This window comes from Rhineura floridana, chromosome 3, assembly GCF_030035675.1.
Source record: "Rhineura floridana isolate rRhiFlo1 chromosome 3, rRhiFlo1.hap2, whole genome shotgun sequence".
In the NCBI taxonomy this organism is placed as follows: domain Eukaryota; kingdom Metazoa; phylum Chordata; class Lepidosauria; order Squamata; family Rhineuridae; genus Rhineura; species Rhineura floridana.
Genome location: NC_084482.1, coordinates 202,567,983 through 202,591,132, shown reverse-complemented (window position 1 = coordinate 202,591,132; position 23,150 = coordinate 202,567,983). Strand labels below are relative to the sequence as shown.

General features: G+C 44.2%; 1 protein-coding gene, 1 long non-coding RNA gene and 1 other non-coding gene across 3 annotated transcripts in view; all 3 read right to left on the bottom strand.

Moving 5' to 3' along the window:
* Positions 1–297: 297 nt before the first annotated feature.
* On the bottom strand, positions 298–379 carry TRNAS-GCU (transfer RNA serine (anticodon GCU)). The gene has a single exon. It is a non-coding gene; the product is annotated as a tRNA-Ser (tRNA).
* A 6,742-nt stretch (positions 380–7,121) lies between these two features.
* Positions 7,122–23,150, bottom strand: part of LOC133381162 (zinc finger protein 91-like) — a 141,888-nt gene continuing 125,859 nt past the window's right edge. Inside the window, exon 10 of the mRNA XM_061619808.1 lies at positions 7,122–11,077. Within this exon, the coding sequence (XP_061475792.1) occupies positions 9,361–11,077 (1,717 nt within the window). The 3' untranslated portion in view covers positions 7,122–9,360. The remainder of the gene's footprint in view (positions 11,078–23,150) is intronic.
* Positions 11,218–22,281, bottom strand: LOC133381163 (uncharacterized). The gene is made up of 4 exons (XR_009761633.1): positions 22,165–22,281; positions 17,795–17,915; positions 11,579–11,725; positions 11,218–11,426 (listed from the first exon to the last, which is right to left on the bottom strand). It is a non-coding gene; the product is annotated as an uncharacterized LOC133381163 (long non-coding RNA).

Below are 23,150 nucleotides of genomic sequence, written 5' to 3'. Positions count from 1 at the left end.
GTGAAGGGAGCCAGGGAAAAACAACTGAGGGTTTCAATTGCAAATGGAAAAAATGTTGTCTGATGCCAGGTCTTCCTGTAGACCGATAACTAATCTACCCACTGAGAAATAATCCACACTTGGAACACAAGACCAGAGACCTGGTGGTTTTGCCACCGCTCACTGTTTCTACCAGAAATAGTAGACCTCTTTTATTATACTGGTTGTGGGTGATTTGGGTGCAAGTTCTGCCTGGCCCATGTCTCTCTCTGCCTTTTGTCTACCAAAGACAAGCATAGTCAAAAGCTTGCAAACAGTTGATGAAGGTGGGATTTGAACCCACGCGCTCAGAGTGCAATGAATTAGCAATCCATTGCTTTCACCACTTGGCCACCTCATCAAGGGAGGGCATTCACAGCCATCCCTGGATGGGATTGAACCACCATCCTTCTGGCTAAAAGCCAAATGCACTGACCCATTCAACTACAGAGACCTGGGCAATGCCACCACCCCCTCCCCAGCTTCCTTTCGCTTAAGGTTTCACAGCCTGAGCTGGCTACATAACAGGCTGATGAACTACACCAGGCCACTTTTCCCCATCCAGCAGAATGGCAGAATGGGAGTGTCCTGGGCCCATAACCCAGAAGATGGTGGATCAAAGCCATCCTCTGCTAGGTGACTACTGCTTTTAGATCTTGAAAAAATGAGAAAGAAAAAGACTCTCTTTGATAGGAGTTATCCACGCTTGTGTCTGGATCCCTCAGGTCCTACATCATGTTCCAAAACTTGAAAGGCTGAATCCTTTTAAATAAGGGGTTAATGGTTCTCATCAACATCAGAGATACCCGAAGAAAGTTCACTTAAAACAAGCCCATTTCATAAAACTCAAACTCTCACGTGAATAAAACCAAATTGTCTGTATCTTACAGGATTCATTTTTTTAACGGTCTGAACATGCATTCCAAAGTAGGGTACTGTTCCATGTGCCTCTCACAGGCCTCCCGTGGAAGGCCTTTCCTTGGTTACATCAGCTCCCTATTCTGGAACAGGGACTCACCAGCAACAAGAGAGCAACCAACAGAGAAGGGATGGGGAACCCCTGGCCCAGGAACCAAATGTGGCCCTTCCAGGCAACTCAACCTGGCTGTCGGAACTCTCCTCAGGACACACCCATCACTATTTATTTATTTATTATATTTGTATACTGCCCCATAGCTGAAGCTCTCTGGGCGGTTTACAGTACCTAGTCATTTCTCCAAACCCTCTTCTAGTTTCTTTTCCCCGGCTAGTAACAGAATAAGGCCTCTTGCTTGCCTGGATTGAGAGCTGCGTATGTTGAAACGTCTGTGGAGTGGCTGTGTGATGTTCCTGTATTAGTGTATATAGGGTAAGTGCTGTTTGTATAGGAGATACATGGTAAGTAGAATGAAAGAGGAAGGGGGATTGAATGGGCAGTAGAATGCTGGATGATTGGCTGAATGTTTTAAAATGGCTGAGGGTATAAATGGAAGGAGGTCAGGTAAATCTGGAGGTGGTGAACGTTGGAGTGGATGTTGATAGGTTGTTTTGGTGGGTTTGAGAGAGTTGTTTGTCAGGAGAGCGTGGAGAAGGAGGGGGTAGAGTTCGGATTAGTATTAGATAAAACCATATGCTTATGTGCCTTATGAAGTAATCTTGTTATCTTTGTTATCTGTGTTATTTAATAAATACTTAATTTGGTTTACCAAAGGCCTGATCCTTGGCTGGGGTTTCACAGACCAGAAAGGAGGGTGAGGTAAATAACCAAGCCTGAAGGGAAACTATAACAAATGGTGGCAGCAGGGAAGGGAAGAATAACACCACAAGTATTCAGAGCAAACCAGAATTATAAGCAGTCTGAGTAAATCAAAGGGATTGAGACAGCTTAAGCACGCAGTCACAGAGGTAACCTAATTGAGGGAGACTCAGGCAGAGTCTCTGGGACTACTGGTTATAGGATGTGACTGGTGGTGCTGCCTAGCAGGGGGATCTGTTGAGATCTGTGCTAGAGCGGGGAGAGAAATCATAAGAGAGGACAGTCCGGATTGGTGGAGTCCCTGGTGGTGCCTAGTGACAGGCAGTAACCACGAGCAGGTAGGAACCTGACAGGGAGAGCCAGGGAAGGACGCCTCACAGGCTGCACTCAGTGGAGGCTGGTGCCCCCTGGAACAGGTAGGGCGGAAGGAAGTCAACAGTAGCTGGGGTCAGAGTCCATGACTGGTGGAGCCACAGCCAATCACAGGCAGAGCCTACTAATCCTAGTTTTGTCCTCCCTGCTGAGTTCTATAAGAGCAGTATTGAGATTGCGAGGGAGTAGGTTCACAAGCAGTGCCACCCGATGGATTGGTTGCAAGGAAGAGGGCAGGCGTGGGCTGGATGGAAGACGACTGAGGTTGTGAGGCAGTGCCCCACTTGCCCTAATGGGTCAGCCTCTAGTAGCTGAATTGCAGCCCAGTGTACAGCCATTGCCCATCAACCGCTAATCTGCAAACCCCAGAAGTTAGCTAACTAGGACCGGGGGCCCTCAGTATGAAAAAGGTGTCCCACCCCTGCGATAAGAGATACAAAGGGACCAGATCCTGCAACAAGCCCAGATGTCAACTATGTCCCTCTATCTATTCAGGCATCAAAGGTCCTAGTAATGTCAGCCACATCGTCAAGGGATTGTTCACCCGCTTATCTTCCAACATGATAAAATGCTGTGAACTCCCAGCAGTGTCACTATTTGCATAAATCTAAGCTTTCATTGTTACAGATGGTATTTTCAGAATTTCATTTCCATCAGAACTCGGTGCTTACTTTCCTCCTGTCAATAAGGATCACACTTGATGCATTTGATCAAGTGGGTCTCTGGGCCACAAAAGCTTATGGCATAATAAATTTGTTAGTTCCCCCAGTTTCACAAAACTCTGGCACTTCATTACAAAAGCATTCTTTGCAAAATGTCAAAAGGTGCATAGTGGGTCTTACTCTCAACAACATGTGTAAAGGAAAGATAGGAAACCACCTGCCATATGTAGGTTCAATACTTCTACTGCTTCTAATACAGATCTTGGTCAATTGGATCTATTGTATCATTATCATTATTATTGATTATTATTATTATTTCTATCCCACCCTTCCTCCCAGAAGGAGCCCAAGGAGGAGAACAAGCAATAAAACACTAAAAACATCTTAAAAACAGAACATCTTTAAAACCATTTTAAAAACATATTAAAAAAAACTCTAAAATGCAGAATGGGATAAGGCTCTACTGAAAAGGCTTGCTGAAAGAGGAGGGTCTTCAATAAGCGCCGAAAAGACAACAGAGCTGGTGCCTGTCTAATATTTAAGGGGAGGGAATTCCAAAGGATAGGTGCCACTACACTAAAGGTCCGCTTCCTATGTTGTGCAGAATGGACTTCCTGATAAGAGGGTATCTACAGGAGGCCCTCACCTGCAAAGCACACTGATCTGCTGGGCATATAAGGGCTAAGATGATCTTTCAGGTATCCTTGTCCCAAGCTATATAGGGCTTTATACACCAAACCCAAAACCTTATACTATGCCTAGTAGCTGATGGGCAGCCAGTACAATTCTTTCAGCAGTGGGGTAACATGGCAATATCCTACCCCAGTGAGCAGTCATGTCATGCCACCACATTTTGCATCAGCTGCAGCTTCCAGACAAACCTCAACAACAGCCCCACATAGAATGCATTACAGTAATCCAGTTTAGAGGTTACCGGTGCATTGACAACAGTGGTCAGGCTATCCCAGTCCAGAAACGGCCGCAGCTGTCTTACCAGCCAATGCTGGTAAAAGGCACTCATAGCCACGGAAGTCACCTGGGCCACTAATGACAGAGATGGATCCGAGAGCACCCCCAGACTATGAACTCAGAAGGAGTATGACCCCATCCAAAGTAGGCAAGTGACCAATTATCTGGACTTGGGAACCATCAACCCACAGCATCTCCTTCTTGCTATGATTCAAATTCAATTTATTGGTCCTCATTTAGCCAACCACAGAGTCCAGGCTCTGGTCCATGGCTTGTATAGCCTCTCCCGATTCTGATGTTACTCAGAAATTGAGCTGGGTATCATCAGTGTACTGCTGACCCCTCGCCCCAAGTCTCCTGATGACCACTCCTAACGACTTCAAATAGATGTTAAACAGCATTGGGGACAAATTGGTATCTTGCGGCACCCTATAGCACAACTGCCAGGGGGCTGAAAGACAATCACTCAGTGCTATTCTCTGAAACCAACCCTGGACGTAGAATTGGAACCACAGTAACACAATGCCTCCGATACTCATCTCACCAAGTTGGCTCAGAAGAGTATCATGGTCAGGGCTGGCCCCAGACATGCTGTGGCTTTGGGGCACAAGCCTGCCACAGGCCCCAGCGCTCCCCTTCTGTGATTCGTGGCAGGATCGCTGCCGCGGATCGCATGCCCTGCCATTCCTTTGCTTAACCTACCTTTCTCAGCTGTTCTGCGGTTGCACACACAGCATTGCCCTTAAGAAAGATGGCGGACGAGGTTTCCCTAAGGGGCTGAAACCTCTGCCGCCATCTTGGCTCATGACAGGGATGTGCACATGCAGCATGCATACATGCCATCAGCCAAGATGGCAGCAGGGGCTTCAGTCCCTTAGGGAAACATCGTCCACCATCTTTGTTAAGGGGAGCACTGCGTGCGCAACCGCAGAACAAGGTAGGTTAAGCAAGGGAATGGCTGAGCCCCAAAGCTCTCGCCATGCAATCCGCAGCAGCAATCCTGCCGCAAATTGTGGAAGGGGAGCAGAGGGGCCCCCTGTAGCCCCAGGTGCCCTTGGCCAGTGTCCCACCTGGCCACCCTTTAGAACCAGCCCTGATCATGGTCAATAGTATCAAAACTGGTGAGAGATCAACCAAGAATAACAGGGTCGCACTCCACCTCCCAATAAAGGCCATCCATCAGGGCAACCAAGGCCAATTCAGTCCCACAACCAGGCCTGAACCCAGATTGGGATGGGTCAAGATAATCTGTTTCACCAAAGAGTACTTAAAATTGCTGCACAACTTAGTTCTCTCACTTGCCATGCTAATTCCTTTTCCCATTAATCACTGTAACACACTAGTCTGAGTGCTCTCTCTTAAATCTGCCCAGACCTAGCATCTTCCACTAATTTAATGTACAATTCTTGTAAAATCTGATTCTTAGGAAAATTTCAAAGCATGCAAGTAGGTTCTCTTCTGTGTAGGTTCTCTGGTATCTAGTTTTATGTGTTGATTAAGGCAGTTTCTGCACCATGTGTATTTAAAAGGTTTGTTTCTTATGTAGATTTCTTGATTATTCCTATGACTGAAACTCTTTTCATACAATATGCATTTATATGGTTTCTTACTTATGTAGGTTCTTTCCTGTGTAGCAGCTTTTTTTACAGCCTATGCATTTAAATAATTTCTCTTCTGTGCGGGTTCTTTACTCCATCTGAATCTTTCTCATTACATACATTTATACAGTCTTTCTCGTGTGGGTTTTTCTCATTTTGAGAAACCGCTGTGCAAGGACTGAAGCTCCTTCCAGAATCCAGACATTTAAACTGTTTCTCCCCAATGTGGTTCCTTTGATCTGTACTAAGCCGTATTTTAGAGAAGCCAACAAGATATGGAGAGCACCAGTTTGGGGAAGGCATTTCTATGGTTACTCCCATCTGAACTTTTTGAGGTCAAGAAAGGTTTTAGTCATGTACAAAGTTTGTCCCAAATTTCATACATTTATGTATAGAATTGTTTGATGTAAAGTAAGGGTGCTGTTCACACTAAAGCTCTTTCTACATACTACGCATATAAATGTTTTCTCCCCTGTGGGTTCTTTGATGTGAAGTAAGTTTTATACTATTTATTTATTTATTTATTATTTGATTTATATCCCACCCTTCCTCCCAGCAGGAACTGATGAAGCTCTTTCCACACTCCACGCATTTATACTTTCTCTCCTGTCTGGCTTCTTTGATGTAAAGCAAAATTACTATTTTTACTGAAGACCTTTCCACATTTTTTTTTCAATTAATTTTTATTCAAATTTTCAAAATCAAGACAATACAAAAAGAAAAACACAAATTAAAACTAATACAATAAAAAGAAAAAAGAAAAAAAACTATTGACTTCCGATTTGTCGTAGTTCAGCTATAGGTCTATAATATATAACAAACCTGTCTCTTGATAAATTGTAAAATCACCTTCCTCCAGCAGTTATCTTAGTTGGTATCAAATCTCATTAACATCATATCATTTTATTCCTCTACAAAAAGTCAAAGAGAAGTTTCCAATCCTTGAGATATATGTCCATCATTTTTTTTCTAGACAGACATGTCAATTAATCCAACTCTTCAAGTCTATTAAATCCAGTAATTTCAAATCGCTCTTCTTCCTTTATCCGTGTTGATTCCATCTTCCATCTTCACGCACCCAATAATCTTGCTGTCATAGTCATATAATAAGAGTCTGATAGGGATTTCCTTCATCACAAATATTTTCCTGCCATCATTTCCGAACGTATCACTGAAATATTGTTGCAGAACCGCATCTCTGTTCCTCTTTTTTACAGAATGCACTAGCACATCTCTTGAAGGGTTTTTCATTGTCACAAAACAGGAATTAATTCTGTAAACTTTCTCCATTTCAAGTTCCATCAAATCCTTCCAGTCCATGAATTTTTTCGAACCGATATCTTTATCTCCAATCTCTTCACCAATTCCTTCAGGGACAGCGCTGAATTCCAAACAGTAATATTTGTCTCCAGGATCCATCACAGCCAGGAAATCCAAATCTTTTTCCAAGACCATATTTAATCCAATCTCCAGGGCTTGAACCTTCCCTTTAATTTTTCTTTCATCCTTTTTTAATTTTCCAAATTTATCTTTGTTCTCCTTTCTCATAGAATCCTGAATTTCTTTCAGCTCCTGTCTCATTTCGCCAAATTCACTTATCATCACTTGTCTGTTATGTCTGAGTTCTTGTTTTGTTAGCTTAATCTCATTCATTATTTTCTGAAACATATCTAAAGAGAAAGTCCCTTCTTGTACATCCATGATCTCAACCACCTTGATTGTCATTCTTAAAACCAAAAAAAAACACAATCCCTTCAATTTCCAATGTCCCAAGCAAAGAACAGTTTATTTCTTTATCCAGTTACAAAGGAGTTAATCTTTCAAGCCAGCTGACGTCACCCTCTAGACAAGACGAACTGTCTTATCTCTTGTATGTCCAAAAGTGCCAAAACAACTTTAATTCACAGCATCCAAATAATTAGTAGCAGGAAGAATGAGCAGATTCGTCAAAAAAAAAAAAAGTAAACCGGAAAATAGTCCCAGACATATATTACTCAAAAGTCTTATAAATCAAAAAAAAATTTTTTCTCTTTAAATTAGAAACCCCTCAGCCGTCTGTAATCTTTATAATGCTGAATTCCATGCCAGCTTTTTGCAATAAAAATAAATAATAATAATAATAAATTTTATTTCTAGGCCGCCTATCTGGCCACACAAGCGGCCACTCTAGGCGGCGTACAAGATAAAGTAAAATACAACATACAAACTACATAAAAACCCAAGAACTACAATATAAAATGAAACCGAACCCACCCATAGCTAAAACCAATGGCACCCAAAAGAAAACAAAAACAAAAAAACAAAAGACAAAAACCCAGGCCACCTCAGCCAGCCGGCTTATGTATCCCTCCAAAGAGGGACAGGTGATGGAAATTAGTCACAGCTGGCTGGGTACCTGGGACCTGGTCCTGCAGGAGGCATGTCTGCCAGGCAGCAGTCCCACTGGGAAGGGTGGTGGAGGTGGTGTTCCAACAGCAGCAGCAACAGCAGGCTCTCCTTCCCTGGGTGGCGATGTTCTCCTTCTTCCTGCAGGCACTGGGTCTCCCAGGCCACCTCAGCCAGCCGGCTTATGTATCCCTCCAAAGAAGGACAGGTGATGGAAATTAGTCACAGCTGGCTGGGTACCTGGGACCTGGTCCTGCAGGAGGCACGTCTGCCAGGCAGCAGTCCCACTGGGAAGGGTGGTGGAGGTGGTGTTCCAACAGCAGCAGCAACAGCAGGCTCTCTTTCCCTGGGTGGCGATGTTCTCCTTCTTCCTGCAGGCACTGGGTCTGAATATAAAGATAAACTATTTCTATTTTCTTCCCCTTAGCTCCGTGAATAAAAGAGAAAGCTATGACTCACCCAGGCTTTCTTAATTGCTGGTTCTTTGACAAATCTCTTTAGCTGTATTGATAACAAAATAATGAGAAAAGACAGGAGGATGCTTGCCTGTTAATCCGTTTTTCTTTGAAGAAAAAAAAACGGCTCACTTAATCAGTTGAGCTGGTTGGAAATCCTAGCTCCCTCCGAGCTGCTGGAAGACCTTCTTTCACAGAATTCCAGCCTCCAACAAACACAACAAAGCTCTGTGGAAAATCTCTACGTTTCTTCCTTATCTGGAAGAAATTTTCCCCAGTCAAAAAGCCCTTCTGACTGGTTTTAAAACTGAAAGTTTCCACCAAGACGGGAGCCCGTCCCAGAGGCAGCACAGGCGGAGCGATCCTCCTGGGAAGTTCAAGACCTTTCCACATTCTATGCATTTATTTGGCCTCTCCCGTGTGCATTCATTGATGTTTATTAAGGATTCCGCCATCTTGGAAGCACTTTCCACACATTAGATATTTAAATAGTTTCTCCCCTGTATGGGTTCTTTTATGTAAGTTAAGGTTTCCACTAGACCTGAAGCTCTTTCCACACTCCATGCACTTATAAGGTTTCTCTCCTGTGTGGGTTCTTTCATGTGAAGAATACTGATCACATTGAAGCTCTTCCCACACTTGGTGCATTTCAATGGCTTCTCCCCGTATGGGTTCTTTTATGTATATTCAGGTTTCCACTAGAGTTGAAGCTCTTTCCACACTCCATGCACTTATAAGGTTTCTCTCCTGTGTGGGTTCTTCAATGTGAAGTAAGAATACTGCTCACATTGAAGCCCTTCCCAGACTCGGTGCATTTCAGTGGCTTCTCCCCGTATGGGTTCTTTAATGTATATTCAGGTTTCAACTAGAGTTGAAGCTCTTTCCTCATTCCATATATTCAAATGGTTTCTCTGGTATAGGTAAGAGTCTGGATGGCAGTGAAGTTTTTTTCCATATTTCATGTAGTTATATGGTTGTTCTCCTGGGTGGGGTCTTTCATGTGAATTAAGATGTTAATGCTGTCTGAAGGCCTTTCCATACTCCATACATTCATATGGGTTCTTTCCTGTTTGTGTTCTTTCATGTTTAGTAATGTTTGCAGTCTTGATAAAGCACTTTCCACATTCCGTATGTTTGGTTTGTCCTGTGTGTGGATTCTTTGATGTTTAGTAAGGTTTCTCCCCTGTGTGGGTTCTTTGATGTTTTGTAAGGTTTGCACTCTGGCTAAAGCACTTCCCACATTCCATACATTTAAATGGTTTCTCCCCTGTGTGGGTTCTTTGATGTTTAGTAAGGTTACTGTTTACCCTGAACCTTTTTCCACATTCAGTACATTTATGTGGTTTCTCCTCTGTGTGAGTTCTTTCATGTTTAGTAAGGTTCCCGCTATTATGGAAGCATTTCCCACACACTAGACATTTGTATGGTTTCTCCTCTGTGTGAGTTCTCTGATGTCTATTAACATGGGCAATCTGGCTGAAGCACTTTCCACACACCATACATTTATATGGTTTCTCCCCAGTGTGTATTCTTTCATGTGAAGTAAGTTTTTGATTACTGATGAATCTCTTTCCACAGTCCATGCATTTATAAGGTTTCTCTCCTGTGTGGGTTCTTTGATGTGTATTAAGATTTGCACTCTGGCTGAAGCACTTTCCACACTCCATGCATTTATATGGTTTCTCTCCTGTGTGGGTTCTTTGATGTTTAGTAAGGCTTCCACTATCATGAAAGCACTTCCCACACACTAGACAATGATAAGGTTTCTCCTCTGTGTGAGTTCTATGATGTATATTAATGTGTGCAATCTGGCTGAAGCACTTTCCACATTCCATGCATTTATAAGGCGTCTCCCCTGTGTGGGTTCTTTGATGTTTAGTAAGGTTTGCACTCTGGCTGAAGCACTTTCCACATTCCATACATTTATATGGTTTCTCCGCTCGGTGGGTTCTTTGATGCGTATTAAGGTTTGCACTCTGGCTGAAGCACTTTCCACACTCCATGCATTTATATGGTTTCTCCCCTGTGTGAGTCCTTTCATGTAAAGACAGACTTCCAGTACCACTAAAGCACTTTCCACATTCCATGCATTTATATGGTTTCTCCCCTCTGTGGGTTCTTTGATGTGCATTCAGGTTTGCACACTGGTTGAAGCACTTTCCACACTCCATACATTTATATGGTTTCTCTCCGGTGTGGGTTATTTGATGTGTAATAAGGTTATTGCTCACACAGAAGCTCTTTCCACACTCCATGCATTTATATGGTTTTTCCCCAGTGTGGGTTCTTTGATGTAAAGACAGACCTCCACTACCACTAAAGCACTTTCCACACTCCATACATCGATATGGTTTCTCTCCTGTGTGGGTTATTTGATGTGCAATAAGGCTTGCACTCTGTCCAAAGCACTTTCCACATTCCATACATTTATATGGTTTCTCCCCTGTGTGGGTTCTTTGATGTGCATGAAGGTTTGCACTCTGGCTGAAGCACTTTCCACATTCCATGCATTTATATGGTTTTTCCCCAGTGTGGGTTCTTTCATGTGAAGACAGACTTCTACTACCACTAAAGCACTTTCCACACTCCATACATTCATATGGTTTCTCTCCTGTGTGGGTTATTTGATGTGCTATAAGACTTGTATTCTGTCCAAAGCACTTTCCACATTCCATACATTTAAATGGTTTCTCCCCTGTGTGGGTTCTTTGATGTGCATGAAGGTTTGCATTCTGGCTGAAGCACTTTCCACATTCCATGCATTTATATGGTTTCTCCCCTGTGTGAGTTCTTTCATGTAAAGACAGACTTCCACTATCACTAAAGCACTTTCCACACTCCATACATTTATATGGTTTCTCCCCTGTGTGGGTTCTTTGATGTCTAGGAAAGTTTGCACTCTGGCTGAAGCACTTTCCACATTCCATGCATGTATATGATTTCTCCCCTGTGTGGGTTCTGCAGTGATTATTTAGTGTTGATTTGTCTCTGAATATTTTCTCACACACTAGACACTGTTTCGTTCTCTTTCTTTTGGGATCTTGTGGAAGTTCATGGAGTTCTGAACACAGAGATGCAGAGTATTTCTTCCTCCAAATATTTGACTGCTTTCTGTCCTATCTTTCTGATTCCTTATGATCTCCAAATGTCTCTTTTCCCACTTCATGCTTGACTGTTTCAGATGACTCCTCAGATGGCTCCATATATCTCTCATTGTCCTTCTCATGACCTGCTGGGGAAGAAAAAAGAAAACAATACAATTCATATTACTCATGTGCTATTGTCAACAGAACAGAAGAATGTCGGTCAAGAAACTGCAACAGGACTACGTCTTATAATGAGGGTGGGGAACCTATGGCCCTCCAGATGTTCTTAGACTCTTACCTCCTGTCAGTACGAGGAAGCACAGTCAATCGTCAGGGCTGATGGAAGCAACATCTGGAGGGCCACAGCTCTCTCATCCTGTGTATATCAGTTCTCAAAGCAGGCCCAACTATTTTTGTGGAATGTGGAGAATTCTCTCTTTGAATCCTAGAATGTAAGAAAAGGCAGATTTATCTATTTATTTCATTGGATTACTTATAAACCAACTTATTAAAAATATCATGGTGTACAATTAAATCATTAAAACATCATAAAATAATGAAATACAGACCAGATTACCAATAAACAACCCAGTAAACGTTACTCTAGTTACTAGGCCTTGGTGAAACTAGGAAACAGTGTATTAATATTTTATTTATTTATTTATTTATTTGTTAAATTTTTATACCGCCCCACTAGCATAGCTCTCTGGGCGGTGTACAACAGAAAGTATATAGAATAAAATCACATAAATCAGTACAAAAACATATATAAAAAAACCACAAATCTAAAACCAAATTGAACATATTAAACTAAAATGCCTGAGCAAAGAGAAAGGTTTTAACTTGGCGCCGAAAAGATAGCAATGTCGGCGCCAAGCGCACCTCAACGGGAAGACTATTCCACAATTCAGGGGCCACCACTGAGAAGGCCCTGGTTCTTGTAACCATCCTCCGAGCCTCTCTGAGTCGGAACTCGGAGGAGGGCCTTCGATGTTGAACGTAGTGTACGGGCAGGTTCATATCGGGAAGGCGTTCCAGGAGGTATTGTGATCCCGCACCGTATAAGGCATTATAGGTTAAAACCAACACTTTGAATCTGGCCCGGAAACATATAGGTAGCCAATGCAAGCGGGCCAGAACAGGTGTTATACGTTCGGACCGCCTGGTCCTCGTTATCAGCCTGGCCGCCGCGTTTTGCACAAGCTGTAGTTTCCCAACCGTCTTCAAAGGCAGCCCTACGTAGAGCGCATTGCAGTAATCCAATCGAGAGGTTACCAGAGCATGGACAACTGAGGTGAGGTCCTCCCTGTCCAGATAGGGACGTAGCTGGGCTACCAATATGAAAGAGATACAGGGCTACTTTTTCTGTGGCCGACCATTTCAGGGTTATATAATGGTACAGATGAGCACCAGGTGGCATGGCTGGAATTTGGGTGAAATCCAGCAAAATGGGTAACAAAGTATGAAAATCAAGGCATCAAGTGAGATGATAGATACACTTTGAAATAGGATTGCCCCCTGCCTGCACACTCCATCCAGGCAAGTCTGTCCCTGTAGACAGCCACACGTTGGATTTGCTGAGGACCTACATGCAAAGTCCAATGTTTGTAGGCCTGAATATCCTAGTTGTGTCACAGAATAATGTTTTCCCATAGGTCTGGAAATGTGTGGGTCCCTTCTTAACAGTCCTGAGTGGCACCTTTAAGATTAACCAATTCAGGCTGTAATCCTGTACATACTTATCAGGGAGCAATCACCATAGGATTCAGTGAGACCGCAAAGAAGACAAATAACTGGGTGTTAGAACAAATTAAACCAGAACTATCAGTAGAAACTAAAATGAAGAAACTGAGGTTATCATACTTTGGACACATAATGAGAAGACCTCATTCACTAGAAGACAATAATGCTGAGAAAAATAGAAGGGAGTAGAAAAAGAGGAAGACCAAACAAAAGATGGATTGATTCCATAAAAAAAGCAATAGACCTGAACTTACAAGATCTGAACATGGTGGTTTATAACAGATGCTAGTAGAGGTAGTTGGTTCATAGGGTCACCATAAGTCATAATCAACTTGAAGGCACATAACAACAACTAATTATACAATTGCAAAATTTAAGTGTCCACAGTAGCTTTGCAACAGAGAAGGATGGGGAGAATACCAGAACAATTTGGCCACAGCCCTGTGGCTGCTTGTTGGCCACACCCCATGACCTCCACAACCAGGTCTAGTGAGCATCACCCACCACTGATGTTCAGGGACCCTTGAGGTCAGTAGTTGCCAACCTTTTTAGATCCAGGGGCACGTCTGGAATTATGATGATGCGTCATGGGCACCACTCACAAAATGGCTGCTGTGGCAGCATGGCATAGCAAAAAAGGGCTGCTGTGAGGGTGTGGCGTAACACAAAATGTCAGCCAAAATGTCAGTGCAAAAGAGTAGGATCACAACATTGTGCAAATACAGAAAACTTTAAGTTTTAAAAAAATGTTTTGACATTCAAATGTTTCAAGCCAGACTGGAAAACATATAAACAGCCAAACAGGTTATAGGAACCTCCTTTCCTAAACATTGCTGTCTTCTCTGTTGAGGCCTTCAAGGAAATACCTCTGAGCATTCTCTAATTGCCCTTCAAGGTAGGCCTATACTGAGGCTGCTGGGTTAGCCCTCATAAAAACAGATGGTATAGGAGCATTTCTAACCTGGACTGGAAAGTAGGCAGTCCTCATCCAATTCAAATGTTAGTCATATGAGTTTTCTCTTCAGACACACATGGGAGGGACCTCTTTGCCATAACTACACTTCTGGATTAGGATTAGCTGAGTGCTGCAGAGACCTGACTGGCCAGAGAACAGTAGATTGAGAGAAATGTTTGCAGAGCTTCTCTAATAATAGTATAAAATGTGTGTGTGATAGGAAAGAAATCATAGCTTTAAGATTTTTTTGGGCGGTGTTAATAAATGTTTGACATTCTCCTTGGGAGGGCTGTGCCCCAGTAACCCTAGTGGACCAACCTCCACTGCTGAACATTATGCTGATGCCTGGGCTTGTGGTTACTCCAAAAACTGTCCAAAGCTACTGAATGTAGCTTACACCAGCTTGGAATTAAGTAACTGAACTCAATGAACCTCACTGGACTAATCTAAAAATCTTTGAAAGCAGCTGACAGTAGTTCCTATATTGCAGGGTAAACTAAAGGTGAATAAAGATCATTTTGGAGTATGAACGGATTCTAGTTCATATGCATGTCCATTCCCTTCAACATCATCCCACCAGCAGGGGCCAGACTCTTAGCTTTCATTTTTAAAAAAAGTAAGTCAGATACCTATATAAGAAAATTAGAAAACAAATTGTGGAGGCGATATTCTAAGGCTTATTAGGCAGATACAGAGGGGCTGCTCTTGCTGAGGACGCTTAGTCACTTAACCACTCCTGCTAAGCAATCAGAAGGAAGGGGTGTGAGGCATTTCGTGTTATCTTATCTGAGAGAGATTCATTCTTTTCCAACAGGAGCAGCTTGCAGCGAGAAGTACAGGTGCAGGAATGAAGTGATTGATGCCTTGTGCCTGTTATAGCTTGTGTCAGGCAGAAATTAAACATGCCAAGCCTTTTCTAGTATGGACATGAAATTATTTATTTATCGTACTTATATACCACCCCATAGCTGAAGCTCTCTGGGCGGTTTACAGTCATAAATCAATGCTGTCTGTCAGATATCTTATTACTTTTGTGTGGCCCCTGATTTACTTGTGGACTCTGTACTTTACCACAGCACCCTGAAACGTTTCTAGTTCATATTCATTTGGAAAATTTGAACTGAACTTGTTTGTTTTATAAAAGGGTGAACTGGAACTTGTTCCTTTCTAAAATGACCCTGCCAAACTCTGGCTAAAATCCATCTTAATTGGGGGGAGGATGAGGCCCTCCAGATGCTACTGGACTCCCAATACCCATCAACCCCTGACAGCATGGTCAATGGTCAAGCATAACTGGAGTCCAGCAACATCTGGAGGGCAGAAGGCACACCATCCCTGCCTTGTAAGGACACAAAGCTGCATGTGCTATGAACCCAAATATGGGCTTGTTTATAAGGATGCTTTTCTCTCAAGATGCAGGTGGTTCATAAGGACGTTGGGATAACAACAACAACAAAAAGTCCTGGTTTTGGGGTCCTTGATAAGAAGACGTCCACTACAACTGCCTAAAGATGATTGCATATCCATCTTTAGGCAGTCATCATCACTAACCATCATCAACCTTCTTGCTGTTGGAGAATTAGCTGGCACTACAGGAGGAAATGGAGCACTAGGGAGAGCTTCTGCTGCCGCTGGGGTGGGGAACCTCCACCGCGAGAGCGTGAATGTGGCCCACCAGGGTTCTCTATCTGACCCTTGGGACCCTCCATAGGCTACAGCCCTCTCCCCAGGCCCTCAGCAGCTACACTATTCTATGCAGACGTAGGTAACAGACAGACATGAAGACTGAGTCTGCCTTCCTTTATGGAGTGTGTAATTTTTAAAACAACATGGTTTTTTAGGCGGAAAGTAATGGCAGCGTGGAGAGTACTGTTGAGCTCAGGTGCTGCTTGCAGGCTTTTCATAAGCAGAGTGAGGCATGCTTTTAGCACAGTAGGCAACATCTTTATCTCCTTCCCCCCACCCCACCCTGCCTAGTGAGCCAACTTTGACAGGCAGGTGGGGCACCTCCCTGTCAATCATCTCATGGGGCCAGTTGATGTCGTCATGATGAGTTGGCGAGGCTCATTTGACAGTGACATGAAATGGAGCCTGCAGTGTCATCAGTGCCCAGTTCTCTGGAATGCTCTGCCAACAGAGATTCAGCAGGAGCCTTCTGTTTCAACTGTTAAGCGCCTGCTGAAAACCTTTCTCTTCTGCCAGGCTCATGCAGGCAATTAAGAAGATGCCTTTTTTTGCAACAGTTAACCTTTGTTTCTATTGTATTTTTAATGTTTTTATTCTATGGTTGTTTTTTTAACGTGTTGTAAACCGCTTTGTTTGTTTTTAACAGAAAAGGGGTATACAAATCTTTTAACTCATAAGTAAATAAATAGGTGGGCAGTCTTGCCTATTTGTCAAACCTGTCCTGTGGGGGTGGGTCTGATGAGCGGAGGATTTAATCCTGCTCTACTCAGGGATCTGCTTTGTTAGCACATTTGTTACGATTGCTTGGCTAACCCCATTTTGGTTCAAGTGGAACCCAGGAGGTGCAAGGCCAGGAACTATAACTCCCACTCTCACACCCCCCCACTTAATGGTATGGCTGGTGATACGTTCCAGAGGTTTTGTGCGAAGGGTAACAAGGACAGCTGTTGAGACACAAAAAGTAACTAACTGCATAAATGTTCTGCATAAATGTTATCTCTTCCTTTGGCAGATTTCCCTCACCCACAGTGAATCCTATTGTTCGTTAGGCGCCTTAGTTTTCAGGGTCAGAGATACACACACACATACACAACATCACCAGACTTTCATACCCTCCTTGGCAGGAGGGGGAGAGAGGAAAAAGTCTTTTAAAAACCAAAGCTTGAATCTAGAGGAAGAAAGGAGGAGGAAGGGGGAGCAAGGAACATCAGAGCTCCCACACACGTGTACGATGCTCTCAAGGGACGCATCAAGGACTGCAGGGACAGAACCGGGGAGACTCCGGGTCTCGGTGCAAAACCTTGAGACCAGGAGATTCCTTCCTGGTTTTGGATCAGAGCTCTTCCACATAGCTTTAACTGTATTCAACCACCCCTCTGGGCATAGGATAGGTAATCTCTCCTACCTTTCACCACTTATAGTAATAGGGTCCTTTGATTTCTTTAGTATAATGAATGGGTTAGGATATTAATCATTAATGCTGCCACGCACCCAAGTAATTCTGTAATGCTATTCTACTCTTTCTCTCAATAAAAGAAAGCTTTGCTTTATTTTGGTTTGGACCTGCATTTCTTGGGGATAGATACACCATTTAGGCACATTTCAGGGCAAAGCGCTTGTTTTATCCCTAGCAAAAGATCCCCTCCTCTCAAGGAGGTGTGTTTCATGGGACATGAGCGTGACAAATTCACACACTCAGGTTCCCAAGAGCACATGTCGTAACACATTCCCCACAGGGAACTCACTGGCAGAGCAGCGCCCAGCAGGATTGAACCTTGTCCCCTGACTCATCAGTTGATGTCACCCAAAACTAAAAATAAAAACCATACACCCAGCCCTCACATTAGGGAGACAGCTAGACTAGATCCTGTCACACTAAAAATATAGATCTAATACTGGGGGGTGGGGGGTAGAGAGAGAATTAAACCCTATGCATCTCCAGCAAGACTTTGAGGTTTACCACCTCATCTGATTTTGGGACTGGGCCACAGAAGGAGAATGATGATGCATCACCAGAGCAACTGGCCCAGCCACCCCTTTCCACACTGGCACCCTTAAAGTGCGGTAAAGAATCCTAAGAAGAGAAATTTTCCCCTTCAGCATCTCTGAATCAAGAAAAACTGTCCTTACCCAGAGAGGCCACATTCTCATAATACTCCCACATGACTTCTTTGGACAGAGCTCTTTGGCCTGGATCCAAGAGATCTCACTCCCCCCCTTTGGGGAAATACACAGCAAGGGACACCAGCCTCTGAAAGACAGAAAAAGATTCTCAACACAGAAATAATCTCCCCTATATATATCCCCTCCCCCCAAAAAAAATCATCTCCAGGCAGACACCGTTGCCCCCAGTTTGAAAGGGTAGTTGGTAACGGGCTAACTGTGTGCATGTTCTTTATTTTATTTTTTCAGGATTCTTGCAAGATTTAAGTCTCCAGGCAAGAGATTTAAGAGCATTTACCACCAGTGTTTGGTTAGGTGTTGGACTATGACCTGGGAGACCAGGGTTTGAATCCCCACACAGCCATGAAACTCACTGGGTGACCTTGGTCCACACTGCCTCTCAGCCACAGAAGAAGGCAATGGTAAACCACCTCTCAATACCGCTCACCATGAAAACCCTATTCATAGGGTCGCCGTAAGTCAGAATCAACTTGAAGGCAGTCCGTTTCCATATTCCACCACCTTCTTACTTGGTTAGCTTAACATCTTGGAGTGCCAAAAGTAAAGGGAAAGAGGCGTTTTATTCTAGATAACCAAGGACACAGAAGGAGGCACCCAGGCTCTCCCCTGCATTGCTCCCTGATCATCCCTCCCGTACCTCATCTGAGCTCACAGCACCCACCCTGGGCTTGTTTTGTCACTGCAGGGCCATAAATGGCAGAAATGGCAGGATTAGCTTGACCTGTCCCCCAAGGGAGCAAACATTCTCAAATCCAATCCAGAATCTCTTAACAAAGTTCCATATAAACACAGCCAGTCATGTTTCTTATCATTGCTGACCATATTCTTTTTTCCCTCCAAATAACTATCAGGCAAACCATTCTCTGATCTGATTGTTATTTACTGTATTTATTACAATGTTATGATGCATGCAGCTGGCCTACAACCCTCACATCCCTTTTAGGTCTTTTTTGGCACTGAAACCTGAATGCACCCCAGAAGTCAGCATCCTAAAGATAGTAAACATAAATTCAAAGGCATTTTATTGCATCTAAAGGGGATTATCATACTTATTATAATACGTGAACAGATGTTAATTGACATAGACAAGCGTAGCCAGGAGGTTTGGGGGGCTGCCTGCCCACAGCAAGAGAAATGGTTTGAAAACATCAGCTGTATATGAGACAGACAGACCAATACACTTTGGAAAAAGATGGGGAAAGAGGGGAAGGGGGGCACAATTTAGCGATTTTAGTAAATGAGGGAAATTGTGGGGTGACTGGTGAAAGCCATCGAGTTCAGTTTTGGAGAGCTCAAAGCAGGCAACATTGTAAGCTATTTGGCTTTCTTAAGAAAAGTAGGGGAAGAAGGCTAAAATAACAGGCTGAGGATTCAGTGGAAGCCTGAAGGGATTTGTGCAAACCTTTGGGAGGAAATGGGAAGAGAGAGAAAAAAGGGAAGAAACAAAAAGGCATTTTAAGAAGGTATGAGAAGCATAGAGGAGGAAAAAGATCTGTTGCCGGTTTTAAAGGACTGGATCAGCCTGTTCTGGTATGAAGAATTTGGTCGTGTCTCCCTGGAGCCATCCTGGCACAGCAAAAGCAACAAAGGAAGAAGTGTAACAACTACATACTGGTCGAAAACACCCCATTTTTGGTAAAGGTGGTGATGAAGGTGTTTGTAGAGCAACTGCAAGTATTCTTGGATGAGACTGATTATCTAGATCTATTCCAATCCGGTTTCAGACCCAGTTTCAAAACAGAATCAGCCCTGGTCGTCCTGATGGATGACCTATATTGTGAGCGACACGGGGGAGTGCGCCCTGTTACTTCTGCTTGATCTCTCAGCATCATTTGATACCATAGACCATAGTATCCGCCTAGACCAACTCAGTCGGATGGGTATCAGAGGCACTGTATGAGGATGGTTCTGCTCTTACCTTAAGGACCGTGTCAAGACAGGAGGACTGGGTGAGTGTTCCTCAGTCCCCTGGCACTTGTGCTGTGGGGTTCCATAGGGTACTGCTCTCTCCCCAGTGCTATTTAACATTTATATGAAGCTGTTGGGGGCGGTCATTAGGAGCTTTGCAGCAAGTTGTCAGCAGTAACATTTCTCCATAACATCTGAATGAGAAGAGGCTGGTAATGCTCTGGAATGGAGTCTGAATGCTGTAGTGGACTAGATGAAGGCCAATAAAATGTGCTTGAGTTGTGGGCAGAGGCTCTTTAGGTAGATGGTTCTTATGTCCAAGAAATAGGCAAATGACCAATTCTAGATAGGATTCAGCTCCTCTGAAGGAGCAGGACAGCAGCTTAAGGATAAACCTTGATTCATCTTTGTCACTAGAGACTCAAGTATCCTCTGTGGCTAGAAGTGCCTTTTGTCAGTTTTGTCTGGTTCCTCAGCTACGGCTGTTCCTGGACAAGCATAACCTGACCACTGCAGTCCATGTGTTGGTAACCCCAAGGCTGGATTACTGCAATGCGCTCTATGTGGGGCTGCCCTTGGGCCTGGTTCAGAAATTCCAGCTGCTGCAAAATGCGGCGACCAGTTTGCTGATGGAGGCACATGGCTGATGACATCTGTTAAAACATTTGCACTGGCTGCTCATCCACTACACAGCCAGGTTCAAGGTCCTTGTACTACCTTGCAAAGCCCTGAACAACTTAGGTCCAGGGTATGTTAGGGACCGCTGAACCAGCTCAATCACCAAGATCATCTGTTGGAGCAGCACTAGTTGTCGGTTGAGTTGGCAGGGCTCATTTAACATTGACACAAAACTGAGCCTTTAGTGTTATTGGCCCAATTCTCTGGAATGCTCTGCCAACAGAAATACAGCAGACACTTTCTGTTATGATTTTAAATGCCTGCTAAAAACATACCAGGCTTATGCAGGCAGTTAAGATGTCTCTTTGCAGTGGTTGATCTTGTTTGTACTGTATTTTTACTGGGTGATGTTTTTTGAAATGAAATAGCAGTATACAAATATGTTTATAAATAAATAAATAGAAAAAGGAATTCCAGAAAAGGACAATTACAGAAGGGGCACATAACCTGTTCTGCAGAGAAGAGACCACAGATCCTGGCAAAATGCAAGTTGTTGGAGATCTGAAAATTACAAATCGCCAAGCTTAGCAAGGATCCTTGGAAGCAAGAATCCTCACCTTGGAGAGAAGTTCCCCTTTCTCCAATTCTGAGCTTGCTAGTACCCACATTTATGGACAAATCTTGAGTTTAATAATTAGAACAAAAACAAAGACTAAAACTCTTGTCTTCCTCATAGCTACTGGTGTTAAAAGTTTGTAAGTGGTGTCAGCAAGGAGGTTTGTTGTAAATCTCTGAGAAATAGTTTCTGGAACTGCAGTTTTTCCTAGGTGAACATAGCTTGCCTCAGAACTTCCAGAAGTCTGATGCACTTTTGTTTTACTTCAAATATATAACCAATAAGAGGGGGTGGCAAAGAATTGCAGTGAAAGGAGACAGCAACCAATGGATTTAATAGGAGGTGTGGGAACTCAGCTTCCTTGAAATCGCCCCTAACTGAGTTGTTATAAGGGAGGCTCTCTCCTTACTTCACACCCACAAAAGCAGCACAGCTGTTTCTCCAGCCTAGGAAGGTGGTTTCCTCTGCATCCTGCCAACTCTGATGGACTCTGGATACTGGGAGAGAATGCCAAAAGAGAATGAAAGGAACAAGGTACAGTTGAAAACACTTGGGGACCCATTCTGCATAAGAATATTAGAAGATCCCTGGTGGACAGGCCAAGGGCCATAGCTCAATGGTAGAGGATCTGCCTTGTGCACAGAAAGTCCCTGATTCAATCCCCGCATTCAGGTAAGGCTGGGAGCCTCCTGTCTGGGAGCCTCCTGTCTGGAACCCTAGAGAGCCGCGGCCAGTCAATGTAGACAATACTAAGCGAGGTGGCCCAAAGGTCTTTCTCTATAAAACGCAGCTTCTAAGGTCTTATCGTGTTCTCACAGTAGCAAGCCGCATCCAGTTGTGTAAGTTTTGATTGTTGGGAGGGAGGCTTCCCTCGTTTTTGAGGGAGCTCCCCCCTTCAACCAACCCAGCAAAGCTTTTTTTCCCTTTGCTGAGAGGCGCCTTCTATCCCCCCCCCCATCTCACAAAGCGGGAGAGTTGAGCTCCGGGGGCGGCTTCAGAGAGGCTCCTGCCCTAGAAGCCGCGCGGTCGTTCCGGCCTCTCTGGGCAGCTGGGCGTGGACAGATTCAGCCCCTCCCTAAGATGCCGTCTGGGTGGGGGCTTCTCTCTTTCCCCCAAACAAACAGAAATGAATCCTCGACCCGCCCGTTTCCCCCAGTCGCTCCCAATGTTGCACCTTTAGCGTTTCGTCCTCCTCTCCACGCCCGAATCGGCCTTCCGTTGCTCCTGACAAAAGAACCTCGCAAAGGCGATTTCCCTGCCGGAAAAGAAAAGGAAGCGCGTTCACGATGGTCTCACTCCCATACTTTACAACTTCCTGCCTCTCTAGGAACCACAGCTCAGTTCATTTAACCCTTGGAGGAAAGAGTGGCAGAAACTGACTCTCTTTCCCTGCCTCTCAACAGTTAAACCGCATTCGTTGACTTCTTCAAAATAGTTTTGTTTGGTCCTGGCTTTTTTCTTTTTTTTGGAATACACTAAGAGGAAGCCGAGGGGGGGGGAAGCCCTCCAGATGCATGGGAGATGGAACAGCCAGTTGTTCTTTTACCCCCTCCTTGCTCAGAAGCTATTAAAGAGCAGCACAAAGTTAGCTAGAGCTAGAGGGAGCCCCAGCTGACAAAGCGTCAAGGCCCCAGCTGACAAAGCATCAAGGCAAGTTAAGCAGCAGAGCGAGTTCGGCAGCAGGGCGAGGAGGCCAGGGCCCCCCACTCTGCCCTTCTGTTCCCTGACCTCAACTAAACCACAGTCTCCAACCTATTGACGTAATAAACCTTAAACAAAACTATGCAGGTAAGAAGCCAGCAGGGGTGTGGGGGCTTTCCAGTGTTTTGCACAGCCTGCAGCATGTACGACTATCTGCCTGTTGGACAGAAGTCGTGGGTGTGCTCTCGGTGCAATGAGCTCCTGGCTCTCTGGGAACGACTTCATTTCCTTGAGGCCAAGGTGGCAGACCTGGAAAAGCTGAGAGAGGCAGAGAGGTGTGTGGAGGAGGCCTTCAGGGACGTTATAGCTGTGTCCCACTCCAGCGATGATAGCTCTCCTGCTATCATGGAGAACGATGGTCTCGGGGAAGGAGAGCATCCAGTTGAGGAAGAGGGAAACGATCCCTTAGAAGGGACCCATTCCTTGGGGGATGAGCGGCTATCCTCTCGTGCCGAGGAT